Source organism: Anomalospiza imberbis, chromosome 5 (genome assembly GCF_031753505.1).
Source record: "Anomalospiza imberbis isolate Cuckoo-Finch-1a 21T00152 chromosome 5, ASM3175350v1, whole genome shotgun sequence".
In the NCBI taxonomy this organism is placed as follows: domain Eukaryota; kingdom Metazoa; phylum Chordata; class Aves; order Passeriformes; family Viduidae; genus Anomalospiza; species Anomalospiza imberbis.
The window spans coordinates 60,221,417-60,238,488 of NC_089685.1; the positions used below are offsets into that span (position 1 = coordinate 60,221,417).

Consider the following 17,072-nt stretch of genomic DNA (forward strand, 5'->3'; position numbering starts at 1 on the left):
GGTAGATGCTGACCTTTAAATTTCTTCGGTCCAAGATGGATTATTTAGTTCTGTTTATATCAGCAGGGCATGAAAAGAGTCTTTTTCTGCAAATTCCTACTAGTTACTTTTCACCCTAAAAAAGCAATCATGGAAACAGTGTCCAGATTTAATTCAAAGAACATTTCTAAATTCTATCAATCCATACTCCTGTGGCTTTTTTAATCCCAACAAAATGCATGACAGGGAGAATATCCATACATTCAGACACTATGAACTGAGCCATTATCAAATGAAGAATACAAAACCAATTAACTTAACTCTCAACTTATGCAATCTTTAGGTTTTTTTTCAAAGTTTCAAGTTCAGAAAGATAAGACAACTTCAACTTTTTTTTAATGCCTTTTTTTTCCCAACTGTCCTGAAAGCATTTAGGAAAGAAACAGTCTTATTACCTACCATTGTGCCAACTGCCTCCTAAGGATTTTGTAGCACTACCTGCAAAAGAGCTCCAAAGATTGCAGAACAGACATTAATAGCTTATCTAATGCAACTTTTGTCCAGTAATTTTACAGAACTGTAATAAATTATTCATGTGCTGTAGTAAAAATAATTGCTAGTTTGTACACGGCTGTATTTGAAAATAAGTATTGTAAAAGTCTATTAAAGCATTCCATAAAGCTGGTGGTCTGTACAAGTATTATTAAAGGAAAATGGAAAAGATCCCCAAACACTTCCCAAATCAGTGTTATTACAGTTGTAGCTCAGTCTCAAGCAACCGCAGGAGTCAAGGCATCCAACTGTTAATGATGTGTATGCTACAGGAACAAATATTCCACATATCCTTTGAAAACAACAGGTTGAATGAAAGTATCTTGCAAGCAAACTCTGCCCTATGTGTTTCTATTTGATGTTCAGATTCCTTGTAGTTATGGCTAAATGTTATTTCCTTTGCAGATTAATCTGTGATGAGATCAGACATCTTTTAACAATATTATTCCTGTTCAATTTCTGCAATCACTTAAAAAATTATTCTATGGCTGGTGATTGAGCATAACTGCATAGCATTTTTGCAGGATCAGGTGCATCAGAGAGAAGCCATTATTCCATGGAGACATGCTAAATGGTACAGTTGCTGCTGCCCTAGCAGACGTGGTATGTAATGCTGTCACCAAAACTTGATTCAGCTGAGTATTTCTGCTACATTTTTTGGTTTACCTTTTATTAGTGGTTCATGTCTCTCTAGTGATTCGGGACTACATTCCTATTTTTCATTACAATTCCTCACTCGCTTTGGTTGTTTGGGTCTAGCTGATACTGTCAGATTTCCAGGGTGCTGTGTATCCTTGTACATGTGTTTTCTAACAACAGGTGCACTGGACAGAAGGCCACAGTTTCACAGCTCACAGGCATGTCCAAAATAATAGAGTAGATTGTGAACTGTGAAGAGGCATATAGTGGTGGCAGCATATGGTCATGATTCAGTCATCTGAGGATTCTCTTAGTAGTCTCTTTAATGGACCAATTTTTGTTTTGTATTCCTTGCACTTGGATGAATTCCTGCTTTCTCCTGCACATGTATTTGGGTCGGTGCATAGCACCACAATGACCATGCCAGCCATAGTGTGTGGATGGGTTTTCTGAAAACTGAGAGCTGGCCATGTCAGCTGATGAAATTGGGTATTTTCCTAGTGCAGGCATATCTCTTGACATAGGTACTCTTAGGATATCAGTTTTGTAATGGATATTTATTTCATTCATGAAATAATTATTTGAACAGAGAAAGGATGTGTATTTGATTAGAGACAGCCTATTTTCTCAGCCCAAAAAATAGAAATTGTTATTTCTACTATAGTAGCACAATAGTATAAATGGAAAGAAAACGTGGTAGTTGAGGCACTGATTTGGCAGAGAAGAACATGGCAAAGCAGTGTTTCCAATCTTAGTCTCACAGCCTTGGTAAGCCCTCTAACAAATCAGCTATCCACTCATCTGAGGTAGAAATCTGCCTTTTATCAGAAAAGCAAGCCTTTTTTCTGGTTGAGCTCAGAACAAGAAAATACTGCAGAATCATAAACATTCTTAGTAGGTTTAGCATTATCCTGTCAGGTTAGTATTATTACTGGCTGTAATCTCTAGTCAAGAGTAGTGAAATTGAGCTGCTTTCAGTTTGCTTTACTCATCTTACAGCAAAGCAGTTGCATAGACAATTTGTCTGAGAGTTTCTGTCGACTTGTTTTGAAGAAGCCACTTCCCATAAACAATGAACACGTATTTTTGCATTGTGTCTATTAAAATATGTACCTGCATTATATCTAGATTATCTTTCAGGATATTTGAAAAAATTAGGATACCTTTTCTATGATTTTCTTGTCAAAGCTATGATATGTAGCAGAGTAGCAGTGTAGCAGATTACTTAGAAAATACAATTCAGAATTTTGTTCTCTTGGTCCCTTCTGATCAAGAGACACTATATGCCCTCTCAAATTCTATTATGGTGCCTAGAGTTATCCATGGAAAGGAGCTGGTTGAAGGATTTACTTCATTAAAATGCAATGCAATGCAGTTACTCTCAAGGCTGATGATTACAGTTGTAAATAGAGTTTTATTTTGAAGGATGCTGGTTGATTTTTGCTCCATTCAGATGGGAATTTTTGTTCTTGGCAGCGGAAGGAGGAGAAGGAGGCAAATATATGTTGAACACAAAAATGGAAGAGAGTCTAAGACTGAAATGGAGAGGCAAGGATCTACATAACCACTTTTGACTAAGGCAGATAAGCTGTGTTACAGCTTAGCCATATTGTTAAGAAATCATGGTTTCCTCATCACTTTCTTCCTTTTATTTTCTTCTTGAAAGATTGTCAACTGATGTTATATAAATGCTTTGTCACTACAGTTAAAGCCAGGGCAAGCCATTACCTTGTCTTTGTATGTGGCAAATGTGGGCTGTTTTGAGCACATGAAGCCAAAAAGATCTCTGGCCTTTAAAGGACTCCTGTCCTTTCATTGATCCATCCTTCAAATCTCATCTCCTATGCCTGATGCCCTGGTGTTTGACAAAGCTAATTTTTCTGATGATACGTTCTGCTCCCATTTTAAAATTTATTCTTTAGCTCCACCTCCTGGCTCTTGATCTGTGAAAAGGAGGATCCTTGGGAATCACAGAGCTTCGAGAAGAGATCAGAAGTATTCATCCTAGTTTACAAATATTAATGCAAAGTTATATATGAGGACATTTTAGCTGAGGCAAAACAGACTTCGCTGAGCACACTCATACTGGCTTTCAACAGAGGCAAATATTTCAGTGGAGGGTGGACAATGGAATATGTGGCTCATAGTTTCTGCTTTTTCTTGGGCTTTCAGTTTCTCAATTGTGTCAGTTTTGAGACATGACAGACATCACAGAACAGTCTTTCTTTATTACTGTTTTCCCCTGGTACTTCCTCAAACTCGTGGGGTTGTGGAGGTACAGCAGAAATCGTCTGACACTGAAACATTAAAAAAAGATCTCTGAGGCCTTTCAAAGGAGTCTTGTTTAATGCAGGGAGAATTACTTTGACTTTGTGTTCATCCTATTAAACCAGGGACTGCCCAAGAAGTAGAGGAATAGATCTTAGTCATCTGGATTCAAGAAGAACAATGTCTCTTCCCCGACAGCTGCGAGAAAAGAGGTAACGTGTCTCTCCCTGCTCCTGCCTCCCCACAAGCCTCATGTAACTCCTGTCATCTGTTTGGTTAATTTGGATGCAAGCATCTTTGGTGATTCTAAAAGGCTTTGTGTTATCAGAACAGTGTGTAACTTCCACACTATTAGGCTGCTTAGGGTCGAACAGAACATTTCTTATGCTGGAATGGACTTTCTCCTTTTTGTGGGGAATATTCATGACCTAGGACATAGTGGGTCATTGTCCTCTTTATAGCTGCAAAACAAGTTTCCCTTTTACTGGAGTTTATGATATGAGTGTTTGTGATATGACTAATTATATCTCTTGGTCTCCATAACCACATCCCTCTTCACAGTAAGGGGTAGTGCTTACAGTATTGTGGGTGGTGCTGGTTCATGGCATTTTCCTTGTACAGCAAACTATTGCAAGATGTTGCATCATTACTTCAGCATTTCAAATGGGCTACGCCTTGTGGAAGCCCCAGCCTGGGACATTCTCCTACCAGGATAAACTGAGACAACTACCAGTTGTTTTTTTTTTTTTTTTTATTAAACATTTTGTCAGCTTGGCATTTCTTAGATGATCCTTTTAAAAGTCTCTCTTTATCTCATTTGTTATTAATTTTTCCTCATTCTAGATTCTTTTTACTCAGGTGTTAGTATAAATACCCCTCTGACTACACTGAGGCAAATGTGAATTTGTCTGCTGCTTGTCAAAGCTGTTGCACCAAGGAGAAGGTCATAGAGGAAAAAGCACCTGCCCATCCAATCTCTTTTGTAGTGTGGGCAGTATAGACCAGTAACATGACTGTGGTCATATGGCTGCTCATTAAGTGTTCCTGCAGGGATCCTTCCTTCTCACTTCAAATCCGATTCTTTCTAGGATCTGCAAAGCTTATTCTAACCTTGCCTACTACCATGTGTTCCTTCACACATTTTTGACATTTTCAAACAAGTATTTTTGTGCTTGCTTCAGGTTATTTGCTGTGACTGGGAGATAAATGCCAAGGTCATAGGTTCAAACCCCATCTGGGCCATTCATTAAGAGTTGTACTTGATGATCTTTGTGGGTCCCTTCCAACTCCAAATATTCTGTGATTCTGTGATGAATCTTACCTGCTGTGACTGGGAGGTCTCTCTCCAAATATTTGATAGCCTAGTCTTATTTGTCCAAGCCTCTTTAAGATCCCAACCGCTTATTCGTCCAAGCCGCTTTATTGTGATGTTTACAAGAAAACTTGACAGCTAGTGTAGGCACCACCAGTTTTGATATAGAACAATACTATGCTTTTGTTCCTTTGTTCTTTTTCTGTTTGTGCTTATCCTGTTGTTTCTTTTTTTATATGTATGTGGTACATTTTGTACATCTTGCACAGAGTAGAAAGTTTTTAGGATTTAGCTTTGTGCTGTCAGTTTCTACAGCACTTTGCATAACAAGCTGTTTTCTCAGAACTGTTTCCTATTCCCTACAGTAATGCAGTAATAATAGCAGCATAATGTATAATGGTGTATAATGATCTCCTTAGAATAGGATCTACTGATACAGAATTCTGTTTGTAAATCTCCTAGATTAAGGAAGGATTAAGAATGCATCCACAGCTGATCACATGTCTCAGGAAAATCTTAGCAATTCAAGTGTTTGTTTTGTAGTCCTGTTCCTTGAGCAAGCCTAGGAGTGAGAAGGGTATTTTTCAGCTATAATGAATCTTCTCAATGGCCACTGACTTGTGCTGAACTTATTGAAAATTGACATCTCAAGATCAGACCTCCAGAAGAAGAGAATGACACCATGAGTTTCTAACGTCTTGGTTTTGATCCTAGAAAATGTGATATTGCCTATCTTTGCTCTGTGTGGCATAGGATACCTCAAAGGCTATTACCAATATGAGTAACCTAAATCTTCTGTTCTTGCTTCACAGTGATTTTGACCAGCTTCCAGATGATGTACCTGTTTCAGCTAATATTGCAGATATTGAAGAGAAGAAAGGCTTTACTAATTACTATGTAAGAAGGGAGATTTATCCTGCCTCATCCTGCCTCTATATACCTTCACCTGTGACTGGTTTGGTTGTGGGAAGCAAAACGCAGTTAATCTGGTGTAATTGCTTTTTGGCATGAATAGCTCCATATGGAAGACTTCTCTGTGCTTTGTTTTTCTGGAATGGAGTATAGTTATCCCAGATTCAGTCTAAAAATTTATTCTCTGAATGAAATGTAGGAGATATCCTCTAGCATCATAATTTTCCTAATATCTGATTTGTTTCCTGTTGGAGTGCTCTACCATTGGTGAAGATAGTGGGAAAGTAATTCAGAGGGTAGAAAGGCAGAGTCTTGCTTATTATTCCGTGGTACTGGCAAGTTAGGATGCTCCTATTTTCACAGGAGGTAGCATATTGGGACACGAAAGAGCACACAGGAAGGGAATAGTAGGGAAAGGCACTAAGATTTTCTGAAGGTTTGAATATGACCATCTCAGTCTGACTTCTGCTGGAGACGTTGCTCATAAAACCCTTCCCACTGCAGTATTCAGGTTTTTCTCTGGAATAGAGTGATGTTTGGTTGCTCTCTCTTTATATTTTCTGAAGGATCTGGCTCCAATGTGACTCAGAGGTCAGTGCCTGGAAATTTTGGTTTCCTTTAGAGCAAAGCAATTTTGTCAAAAGAGAAATAAAATAGTGGTTGAAGGAGGTCAGACAATAATTTCTACGATTGTGTACATTAAAGTCAAAGAAGAAGTATGACTGCCTTCAATTCTGAAAATCAATTCATTTAGATATCTGTCTCTAGATTTAGATGTCCAAAGCATCTTATTATAAAATATTTGTATTAGTCTCCCTAATGTATTTTGCATGTCACTGAGGAAAAGTGTGCAAGCATAAAGTTGAATCTAGTGATTTCATGTTTCCTTTTAACATTATATAATATAAAGCAGCCACAGGGACATGCTTCACATGCAAGCTGGACCCACACAAATACTACACTGGTGCTACCTTGTTATATCCTAGTGCCTGCATTTGCAGATGATTAACTGAAGGTTTGCTTTCCTCTCTGCTCCTAAGAAACTATTCCCACTAATGGAGCACTGATCTTATGTTCCTATTTTATACCTCACTCACATTTGTGAGTATTTATAATTATGAACATCAGCCTGAATCCCTCTTTCCTGTTTCAGATGTTTGTCATTGAAGTAAAGCTTAAAGGTGGTGGCAGATACCTGATTTTCCGGCGCTATCGTGAGTTCTATGCCCTGCACACCAAACTAGAGGAGAAATATGGGCCAGAGAGCAATAACAGCCCATTTACCTGCACACTCCCTGTACTGCCAGGTAAGCTGTCAGTACCAAACCTTTGCAGAATTAGCAGCTTTCTTAGCTCCAGGCTATCCTAAACAGGAGTGCAATGAGAGAAGTAGTTTTGACAAGGAACTAATTCCTGGCTGTGGATGCCAGAGAAGTCATGTTCCATTGCCAGTCCCTTCACTTGTGGTAAAGTTCATTTAGAAACCTAAAATCCTTTAGAAAATATGTAAATTTTTTGAGCTTCTACTTCCTCCTGATTGCTTCATTTCTCTGACAGCCTCTTTTTTTTTTTTTTTCTGTAATAACTGTCACAGGTTTTATATTTTCCAGGAAAAGTTTTTGTTGGTGCCAAAAAGGAAATTGCTGAGAACAGGATTCCTATCCTAAATGTCTACATTAAGGTAAAACTTAATTTTAAAGTAAAGATCATTGCAGATACTTAGCCGTTGAAATCAGCTAAGACAGACAGTATTGTTAGAGTTCCAAGTATCTGCTTCTCTCTGTTCTGCTTTCCTGAAGACACAGTGCCCACACTGTGGTACAGCCTGGAGTCCTCTTCCCCAGATTGTTCACACTGTAGGATCTGCTGGAGCATGCAGTTCACAAAGGCTCACTCTCTGTCTTCATATACAGACAGACATCCTTACCAAAACCCCCCAAGAGGTATGAGGACATGGTGAATCTCCAGGTGTTGCATGGATACAGAGTTGGTGTGTGCATCCAAGGGATTAGGAGAATGGTGTGTGGGTTGTGCTTTAACCCCACCATCATCTAAGTGCCACACAGCCTCTTGCTCACTCCCTCCTCCCCAATGGAATGGAGAGGATAATTGGAAACTGTAAAACCCATAGGTTGAGATAAGAATAGCTTAATAATTGAAATAAAGTAAAATATAATACTAATAAATAATTGTGATTAGAAGGGAGGTAACCAAAAATACAAAGAAATAAAACTAAAGAAGAAAACAAACAAATGATGCACAATACAATTGCTCACCACCTGCTGACCGATGCCCAGCCAGTCCACTGAGCAGTGATCTGTGGCTCCTGGGCAGCTCCCTCCAGTTACATACTGGGCATGATGTCCTATGGCATGGAATATCCCTTTGGCTAGTTTGGACCAGCTGCCCTGGCCATGCTCCCTCCTGACTTCTTGTGCAGCTCCTCAGTGGCAGGACTTAGGAAACAGAAAGGCCCTTGGCTTAAACTAAGTAAGCCATTAGTTAGAAGCAACTAAAACATCTGTGTGTTATCAACATTATTCTCATGCTAAATCCAACACACAGCACTGTACCAGCTACTAAGAAGAAAACTGACTCCCTCACAGCCAGAATCAGGACAGGTGGGCTTCTGAGAGTACCTGAATTACAGTGAAGATGCACTATACATCAAGGAGAGATATTCTTTGTCTGCATGTTAACTGAAGAACTGAACTTCAAATCAGTAAAAGTCTAAAGCACTGGCCAAGATTTCCACTACTTAAGAAGTAGTGGAAAGTGGAACTGTGGAAGCCTTCTTTCCACAGTCATTCATGTTCTGAAAAGAAAAACAAAAAGCAATTTACTCCTGCAGTAAATCAGGTACAAAAAAGTGAAGCAATACATTGGCCAACTTCAGGAGTAAAGAGGAGAGACTGTCAGCTGTTCATCTGTGTCCTGCTGAGTGAGAAAGGAGAGGAGGGAGATTTCTGGCAGTAATGAATATCCTTCATGATCCTGTAGGTCAGAGAGGTGTATTTGTTACATGTAAATAAATAGAGCATTGGTCTCTCCCACTGTTACACTCTGCTTCCTGCTTGCTCTTGGCACAGAACCTACTCTGCCTCCCTGCTTGGGTGTTGATGGATGAGGACGTTCGGCTGTTCTTCTACCACTCAACCTTTGATGGTGAGCAGGTGCCTCACAGACTGAGACGGCTTCGCCCACGGACACGCCGAATGTAAGTGATTGACATGTTTTTTTCAGCATTGCTTAATGTAAGAGATGCTGTCCAGTTTTGGGGGGAGAGAGAGATGAGGATCACCATTGTGTTTTCCAAGTGAATCCATGAATCCCTAATATGAGGGTCTTTGAAGAGTATTTATTTTTTTCAGTAATCTCAGATTTTTAAAGTGAATGTGGTACTTGCATTAAAGGAAAATTCCAAAATGAGAGTATACCTTGCTTTTTAAAAATAGTATCCAGCTCTATCTGCCCATTTTTCTTTAATGGTATTCTCTACAATGTGCAGAATATACAGGCCAAGCTTAAGGACATAAGCTTGCAGCACTGAAGTCAATGTGAGTTTTAGCACTGAATTCAGTGAGATCTGGTTCAGACACTAAATGAAAATGAATGCTTAATTTGTTCCCATCCTTTGTCTAAACAGGGGCCTGTCCTACATAGCAGCATTGACACCCCTTTGGAGAACTAAGTAGACATCATGCTTCATTACCCTTCAGATAAATTAATTCTCCTTCCAGCATTCCACAGATGGACTCGCTTCCTTTTCACCTACGTCAAACAGTGAAAAAACTGCATGTGTGTATGATGGCAGAGTTTGAACTAAATGCCATAAAAGCTAGAAACAATGATGCCCAGAAGGCAGAGTAGGGGGACTAAGTAGTGTTGTGGAAGAGGGGTCCAGAATACTGACTGTATTGAAAATTCCATCTGTTCTCAGCAGCAGACACCATCAGATTGCTGCTGCTCTGCACTGAAGCTGAGAGAACTAGGGCAGTGTTGTTGCATCCATATTTATTTATTTGAGTGCTGCACACATATTCTCATGCAGTTTCTCCAGTGATCTATGGCTTACATGCCCCTTAAATAGTAAAAACACAGACACTGCACTACTGATTGTGTAGCATTTTTAATGACTTGGAAGGATGTTTACCTCCCTGTTGTCTCATTTCTTTGCAGTAAGAGCATTTCAGATCAAGTGCCTGTTTTTGACCGCACCGCAGCTCCACGAGCTGAGGTGAGTACTCTGCACAACCTGTCATAGGACAGGAGATTAAACTCTGTTTTACTTTGGTAACTCATCCATCAGGTTGCCATTTTCAATTAGAGCTTGGGGGAAGAAAGTGAAATAAACAGAGAAAAACAATTGATTTTAACAACAGGGAATGAAACAAAGGATGGAAAGAGGTGTTTTGCTCCTCATCACTTGAGTAATAAGAAGGTCCATGGTGAAATCAGAATGACAGGAGATTCAAAACTGAGATATGTGCAGCTTACTGCCAAGTGGTTCACATTTGCATAGTGCTACCCATAAGTTAAATCTAAAACAGGCATAAACTTCAGCTTCATTGACTTCAGCATATGTTTAAAAGCTTTGCAAGTGAAATTATTATCTTAGCATTTTCTGTAACAAAATTGCCCATACTCTTGTCTTTTGTGGTATATTTTCTCAATATTAAGCACATGAGACTGCTTTGTAACAAGTATTTGTCTGAGCAGGGTCTTGCTTCCTGAAACATGTGACTTTGCCATATAAGATTAAAATCCCCATGCATCTGCTTTGAGATTTGTTGCTTTTGTTCTTTACACAGAAAATGACAGGTCTTGGAACAGTCATATCTCTTGGGTTTTATCTATTAATTTATTAGTACTGAATATACCTACCAGAACTTTTCAATAGGTGAAAAAAGGCTTTTGAAAGGGCTATTAAGTAGACATTTGAACCACTAGCACAACAGTAGCATTGTTTTGTTTGTTTTTTTAATTAAGAGGACTCTTGCCATTAACAAGACCAAAAGAACCATTGCAACACAGAAAAAATAACACCTTTTCATTTTTGCTCCTCTAAGACCATTTGAATGGCGACCACGTTCTCTAAGGACAATGGAGGAGATGTGCATTTTTGATAACTCAGCCACTTTAACTATCCAACCTTTTGTGATAAGCATGTATTTACTTCCTTTTTTATTTTTTTTTCCCTGAAGAGGGCATCTAAGTTCCATTTCAACAACACGTCAATTTCCCAAGCTTTCCCACATCTCCCAGCTCAGCACCCGGACCTGAAAGCTAAATGTAAAAACAACAGTTTTTAAATTAAGACACAACATTTCTGCAATTTTTTAAGGCTCTTTGTGATATTTTGCAGCAAATCTAAAAGCCGTAAAGCTGCAACAAGAAATAATATATTTTTCAATTCTCAGGATTTCAAGCTGTCAGTTGGCTTCACCTCTGTTGTCTTACTTGCTATTAAGTGCTTTCGACTTATGTATGATGATTTCTCTGGTGCTCAGTGTTCTGCCACTTTAAGAATCCTTCTATGTAGCTCTCTCAGGGCCATGTTTATCCCAGCGCTTTCACTGCTTCTTCAAAGCAGTTTTGTGTGTACTGAGTAGGAGAAGAAATTGTGAGAACTGCAGACTATGGTCAAATATATGTGACCTTATCCCAGAAATACATATATGATGACAAAATGCACAGTCTTGCTGCTTTATGCTTTCTCCTCAAGAACACAACAGAAAGATTTGCTTTCATAATTCTGTGAATTCATAATTTCAAGGTTATTACTTTCCACAGGCACTATTTGATTTTCCTGGAACCAATAAACTGGAACTCAGATTCAAGAAGGGAGATTTGATCTATCTACTCAGCAAAGTAAACAAAGACTGGTTGGAGGTAAGACTGCAATAGCAGTATTGAATTATTAGCATACCTTGAAATGTATGAGTTGAAAGGGCTCTCCCGATCCTTGTGACCTGCCTCTTCCTTTCAAGGAGAAACTGTATCATAATCAGGTCTTACTGTCAAGACTAAATCCTTGATTCCAAATTAGTAATTGTTTGGTTCCTTGATGGTTTTTAGCTTACAAATTTTCTGCCCTCCAGACTTCTGTTTTCATTTGCATTTGCTTCTGCTGGAATGTTTTTAAATTCTTTGGAAGTGATTAGAACAGAAAAAGGCCACAGAAAGGAGATGGAAACTCCATTTCAGCAACTAATTGGTTTCTTGCCTCAGGGAGAGTTGATGTATGCTTCATGCTTCATACCACAACACACGTCAGCCTGATTAGAGAGAACTTGGGTAATGCAGCAGTGTTCTGAAAAAAGGATGAGGGGAACATACTGTGTGTTTGCTGATATGGTATCTCTGCTTGCTCAAACACCACAGCCTTCCTTGCTAACCATCTGACTTGCATTTTTTACACACTGTTTCACTCCCCTGCCTGGTATTTGACTATGTAATTGTATAACCTTTTTGTAGGGATGCCATCAGGTCACTTCCATATAATTTCTTTTCTTGATTATAATGGAAAAATTCTTATTGTTGTTTCTATGTAAATTAATTTAATTCCAGAACCTATTTCATGTGGCCAAAATGGCAGAGTTTTCTTGGTTCTAACATTTCCTATCATTCCAGGGAACTGCTGATGGTGCCACTGGGATTTTCCCATGTGCTTTTGTGAAGATCATAAAAGATTTACCACAACAGGAAGACACAGTTAATAAAGTTCGCTGTTATTACTATGACGAGACTGTGAGCACCATCAGGTAGTAACAAAATAGTCCTCAAGTTTGCTGAAGAAACACCAACAATTCTCTTGTCATGATATGTAATGATTAGATGTGTTCTAAATACAGGGATATCTCAGTGGAAGAGGATCTGAGCAGCATTCCATCATTCAAAGACCTAATGGAATTGATGAGGTACAATGCAAGCACTTGGTTATATATTTGATACTTAAACATTTGTCAAGTTCATTCTGGTTTGAGATTTTCAACATTCTACTTGGTCACCAACATGTTTTGTGTATGAAATACTTTTCAAGTGTCTTGAAGAAGTTACACTTTGACTTGGCCCAGGGCCATCTGTGCAGACACTAGTCCTTCTTGGGATTGTCACTGAGTAAGGAATGACACACACTTCTGACTCAATTGTGATGGGTAGAAATTTCCATTTCTTGTATTATGATAAGAGCCATACCCCCATAAAAGCATCTTGTGTCTAGTACATTTCTTCAGGATGTAGGACATGGCCTTCTAACACTTGTTCAACTTGTGTTAAACTAGATTAATCTGGTGTTGAACATCAACATTAAATATTAGAAAATATTGGTAAGAGAACACCTGTTCTAATATTCTTACACTCCTCAGAAAGAGCAAAAATAAGTAGGCAAAAGTGGGTGGTAACCACAGTCAGCTCTTTTGCATGGCAATTTTATCAAACACACAGATTAACTGTGCCATTTATGTGGTGTTACTGGAAATGTTCTTGGTTCTGGTAAATTTCTTAGCTTAAACACAACACAGCATGAATGTGGCTATATGATTTCTAGTACTAGCTGTATCAAGAAAGCCAAGACACCCAAGGCTTTGTGTGACTTTTATCAAAATTAATGAGATTGTCAGTATATTGAGCATCATGTAGCACCTCCCAGGTATTCCTTGATTTCTGGGGATCAATCCATTTCTTTTCTCCCAGGCAGGAGTTTAACCAAGATGACATTGTTTTGAATTACCGGGACCCTGATGGTGATCTGATCCGCTTGCTCTCTGATCAGGATGTTGAACTCATGGTGTCTCAGAGCAGAAGTCGTCCCTCTGAGAAGCACTTTTTCCCTTGGAAGTTGCACATCACTCACAAAGATGACTTGGGTGTCTACAACACCAGTCCAGGAACAGGTGCTCCTCAAACATTAGGAGCAATGTAAGTGCTATATAGATATCCCTCTCTGCAGGCAGCTTCCTTCAACATGTCTTTGAGGTGTCCTTGAAATGAGTAATTTTTAGTGATATATTACCTTTCAGTGTAAAATCTGTACTTAGTTAACTTCTTCAGCCTTTTAGCACACATCTGCAATACAGACATCTACATAGAGACCAGAGAAAGTGAGGAATAGAGAAATAAAATCACAAAGCAAGTCAGTGTTAGCCTGCAATAGATGTCTCCTGAGCCCCTAGACCGGCTCTACTTTCTGTTCTCACTCCCAAGGCTAGTTATTGGTCCAAAATGTCTTCATAAGCTTCTGTTTTTTCTCTAGGATCCCATAAATTTCTCTTTATTTGCTGATCTGAAGGTTTGTGGGCCACTGTGTAATTATTTCTCTCATGTTGGAGTCTGACTGAGCGTTCAGAGTTTGTCCTAGGAGCATCAAGAAAACATTTTTGGATTTCAGTGAAGAAATTGCAGCCCATCTTAGCTTCTTTTCCACTGACCAGTATATTGAATTCTGTGAATCAAACCTAATACACCTGTGGTGTTCCTCATAGGCCTTTATATAATTGTACAATCTACTTATTTTCATGTTCTGGGAAAATGTGTAGGATATCTACTCAAACAGCATCTATCTTCTGCCTTCTGACAATGCATTTAAAAGTAGAACTAACAAGAAATCACTGTATCAGATTCTTCAACAAATAAAGTTAAATATTAGTTCATCGATTTTTATTTAAAAGTGTTGGTTTTTTTCCTTGGGGGGTGCTTCTTGACATTATTTTACTTAAATACTACAAAATGTAACTTCCTGCTTCAGAGGCATTGTAGCAATGCAGTTTAGAAAGGAGATGAAGAAACAGCAATGATTGTGTCAGTGGTATTACATGTGGTGATACGTAAGAAAATGCATTGTAAGTTTGAAACCTAACAGTATGTATGGACTGCAAAGCTTCTGGTGTGCAGGATTCTTTGTTACCTGTTGCTGGAGTTCAACAGAGCAAGTGGCACTCACAGATTTCCACTGACAGCTAGATCCTGTGATGTAATCAGCATCCCAGCATGTCTCTCTCAAAATGGAGGAGCATTGTCAATGAGAAGGGAAAGGGAGGGAAAATGTCTACTAGGAAACAACTGTCCTCTTTTATAAGGGTGCTGGAAGAACATAAACACATTGGCCTTTGAAAATCAGGACAGGATGATCGCCCTCTGCCTTTAAACTGCAGTGCAAAATAAATTCTTCCCATCCAGCCAAGTTACACATTCCCCTAAATGTCTGCAGGTTTTATTTGGACACCTTCTCACAAACAGTTACCCCAGATATTCTCCATATTCTCAGTCTTGCTTTGCATCTTTCCCTTATTCACGTGATAGTTTTTTAGGTTTTTTTTTTTTTTTTTTGCTTGTTTATTGATGCAGTTCTGATGAGAGAATAACTGTGTTGACTGTGGTTTTGGTCAGTACCATGGGATTGAGAGGAGGAGTAGCAGTGCAGGACAGACAGACTCTGCCAGTTGTATTCTGTATCTGGGGACTTATATGAGCCCTTGTAGTTTATTCCTGAGAACACAAACCTGAGCATGTCTCTCCCTTATGGCTTCCTAACTTTCCTAAGGTTTATTTTTGAAGGCTACTGGGCTAAGTTTTATAGTTGTATTAAAAGATCAGGCTGCCTTGGATGTAGGATAACTTCAGATCAACTACTGTCATCAGTTTTCTTTTGCTTCCTCTATGTACTATAGTACTTATAATTTATTATTAATTGTTGTTGAAATGGGTAAAACTTAGAAATATTACTAAAAATGAAAAGTTACAGAGAGAAATGTAGTTCACTCTCCCCCAATACAGGTGTACAAATAAAAGTCCAGAGGAATCCCTGCCATGAAGATTGTCTAGTTCGAGAGCAAAGCAAGAAACAGCACTGGAGTAAAAAATAGAAAATTCTTTCTTCATCTTTCTTACATCTGCTGCAGTCAGTCCTGTATCTTTCTTAAAATACATAAGTCTCATGATCTGGTAATTGCTAACAAACAGATTGGCAATGACAAACTTCCTTTCCCTCCCTTCCCAGTTAACCTAGCAGTCCCATTTAAGTGCGTGCTTTGGGGGCTAAAATAGGAAGCACAGACTTCCTATTTTGTCCAACTGCACAGACTTTCCTTGAAAGGGCGGTGTCAGCTTCTCTGAAACTGGCATTTGAGGTTCACAAAAGATGTAGTAGTAATTTTGAAGACTTACTTGCCAAAAAAAATCCTGTGGTTGGTTTATACGTCTGTCTCCAGTTCTAGGCAAGTGTGGGTTTGCTGATATCTGCATCAGAGGATTCTGGTGCTGGGGGGTGGTGCTGGGCAGGGAGAGTCAAACATCAGGTTGAATCATCTGCCTCACAGACACCCCTGGATTCAGGTAAGGGAATGGCTTCCTTTCTGGGGGAAGCATAACGGCTGCTCTGATACAAGAACTTGTGAGTTACTGAGGGATTCCTTAGCTGCAATGATTATCCAAGGGCTCAGGCAGCTCTTTCCAGTCCAAGGAAGCAGCTTTTGGGAATCTAAAAGTCAATAGGAATTGAAAAAGGGTTTTTCCATGCTCCCCTAAAGTAGAAAAAGTCTCATATCTGTAATGTACCTAAGTAGGCATGTGTATTATGATTTTGAGAGAGTGATGGGAGATGGCAGTATTGAACAGTGTGGTCCATGGTCCTGGAACTGCTCAATCTACTTCCACTCTCTACAATCACCAGGGAAAAAAAAAAAAAAGAAATAATTTTCATTTCTTTGGTAGTATGTCTACAATTTGCAACTTGTTTGGGGGGCGCTGAGAAAAGTAGTGTGTTGAAGGAAATTCTCAAAGTGAATGAATATGGAAATCCAACCACTGTGTCTCCAGGAACTGTGTCGTTGAGATCATATATTTAAGGAAATTAACCACTGTTGTCGTTCATTAGGAAGGCTTTAAGCATAAAGAGCAGAAGAATTAAATGAATTTTAAGGATAAGTTTTCATCACAAATTAAGATTTTTTTCTTGTTGCTACTCAGCTGACTGAATCCCTGCATTTCCTTGGAAATGTACATTTACTTCATTCTTTGCTTGCATTGCAACAACACACAATGAGAAGATATGAATTTTGTCCTACAAGAAATGCTTGGTAGAAGTTCTTCCTGAATGTTACTTCAACATACTCTTAAAGAAGTTCCCTTATTCAGTTTTACTTCTCTTTATGTGAAACAGAAACAAACAGCTCTACAGTAAGCAGGGCAAGAGAGTAGCCAGTGGGCAATGAAAACTCTGAAATTCTGAGTTAGGATCAAGCCTGTGTGCCAAGGACAATATAAGCATGAAAGAAATTTTCATCCTGCTGCTGCATCTGTATTTGGTCTTCAATGTTCAAGCCATTCAAGGTGAGATTCAAATTCATATTCTCTTCTTTCTTTCCATTATTACCTTTCTTTTTAAATCTGTCTCCTTCTTTCAGCTAATGCT

The 17,072-nt window shown here is 38.9% G+C and overlaps 2 protein-coding genes across 4 annotated transcripts in view; both read left to right on the plus strand.

Annotated features, from left to right (window-relative positions):
* NCF4 (neutrophil cytosolic factor 4) overlaps window positions 1-14,212 on the plus strand; it is a 35,962-nt gene extending 21,750 nt beyond the window's left edge. For 2 of the 3 annotated variants that reach the window (XM_068191144.1, XM_068191147.1), the window contains 9 exons: window positions 5,563-5,647; window positions 6,816-6,969; window positions 7,273-7,343; window positions 8,752-8,879; window positions 9,842-9,899; window positions 11,456-11,554; window positions 12,296-12,426; window positions 12,517-12,582; window positions 13,358-14,212. In XM_068191144.1, coding sequence (XP_068047245.1) covers window positions 5,563-5,647; window positions 6,816-6,969; window positions 7,273-7,343; window positions 8,752-8,879; window positions 9,842-9,899; window positions 11,456-11,554; window positions 12,296-12,426; window positions 12,517-12,582; window positions 13,358-13,586 — 1,021 coding nt within the window. In that variant the 3' untranslated portion in view covers window positions 13,587-14,212. Of the gene's footprint in view, window positions 1-2,911; window positions 3,651-5,562; window positions 5,648-6,815; window positions 6,970-7,272; window positions 7,344-8,751; window positions 8,880-9,841; window positions 9,900-11,455; window positions 11,555-12,295; window positions 12,427-12,516; window positions 12,583-13,357 lie in introns of those variants that run through there. The other variant, XM_068191145.1, reaches the window with a different exon arrangement.
* Window positions 14,213-15,664: 1,452 nt separating this feature from the next.
* CSF2RB (colony stimulating factor 2 receptor subunit beta) overlaps window positions 15,665-17,072 on the plus strand; it is a 13,547-nt gene continuing 12,139 nt past the window's right edge. Inside the window, exons 1-2 of the mRNA XM_068191143.1 lie at window positions 15,665-15,994; window positions 16,796-16,990. Of these exons, the coding sequence (XP_068047244.1) occupies window positions 16,927-16,990 (64 nt within the window). The 5' untranslated portion in view covers window positions 15,665-15,994; window positions 16,796-16,926. The remainder of the gene's footprint in view (window positions 15,995-16,795; window positions 16,991-17,072) is intronic.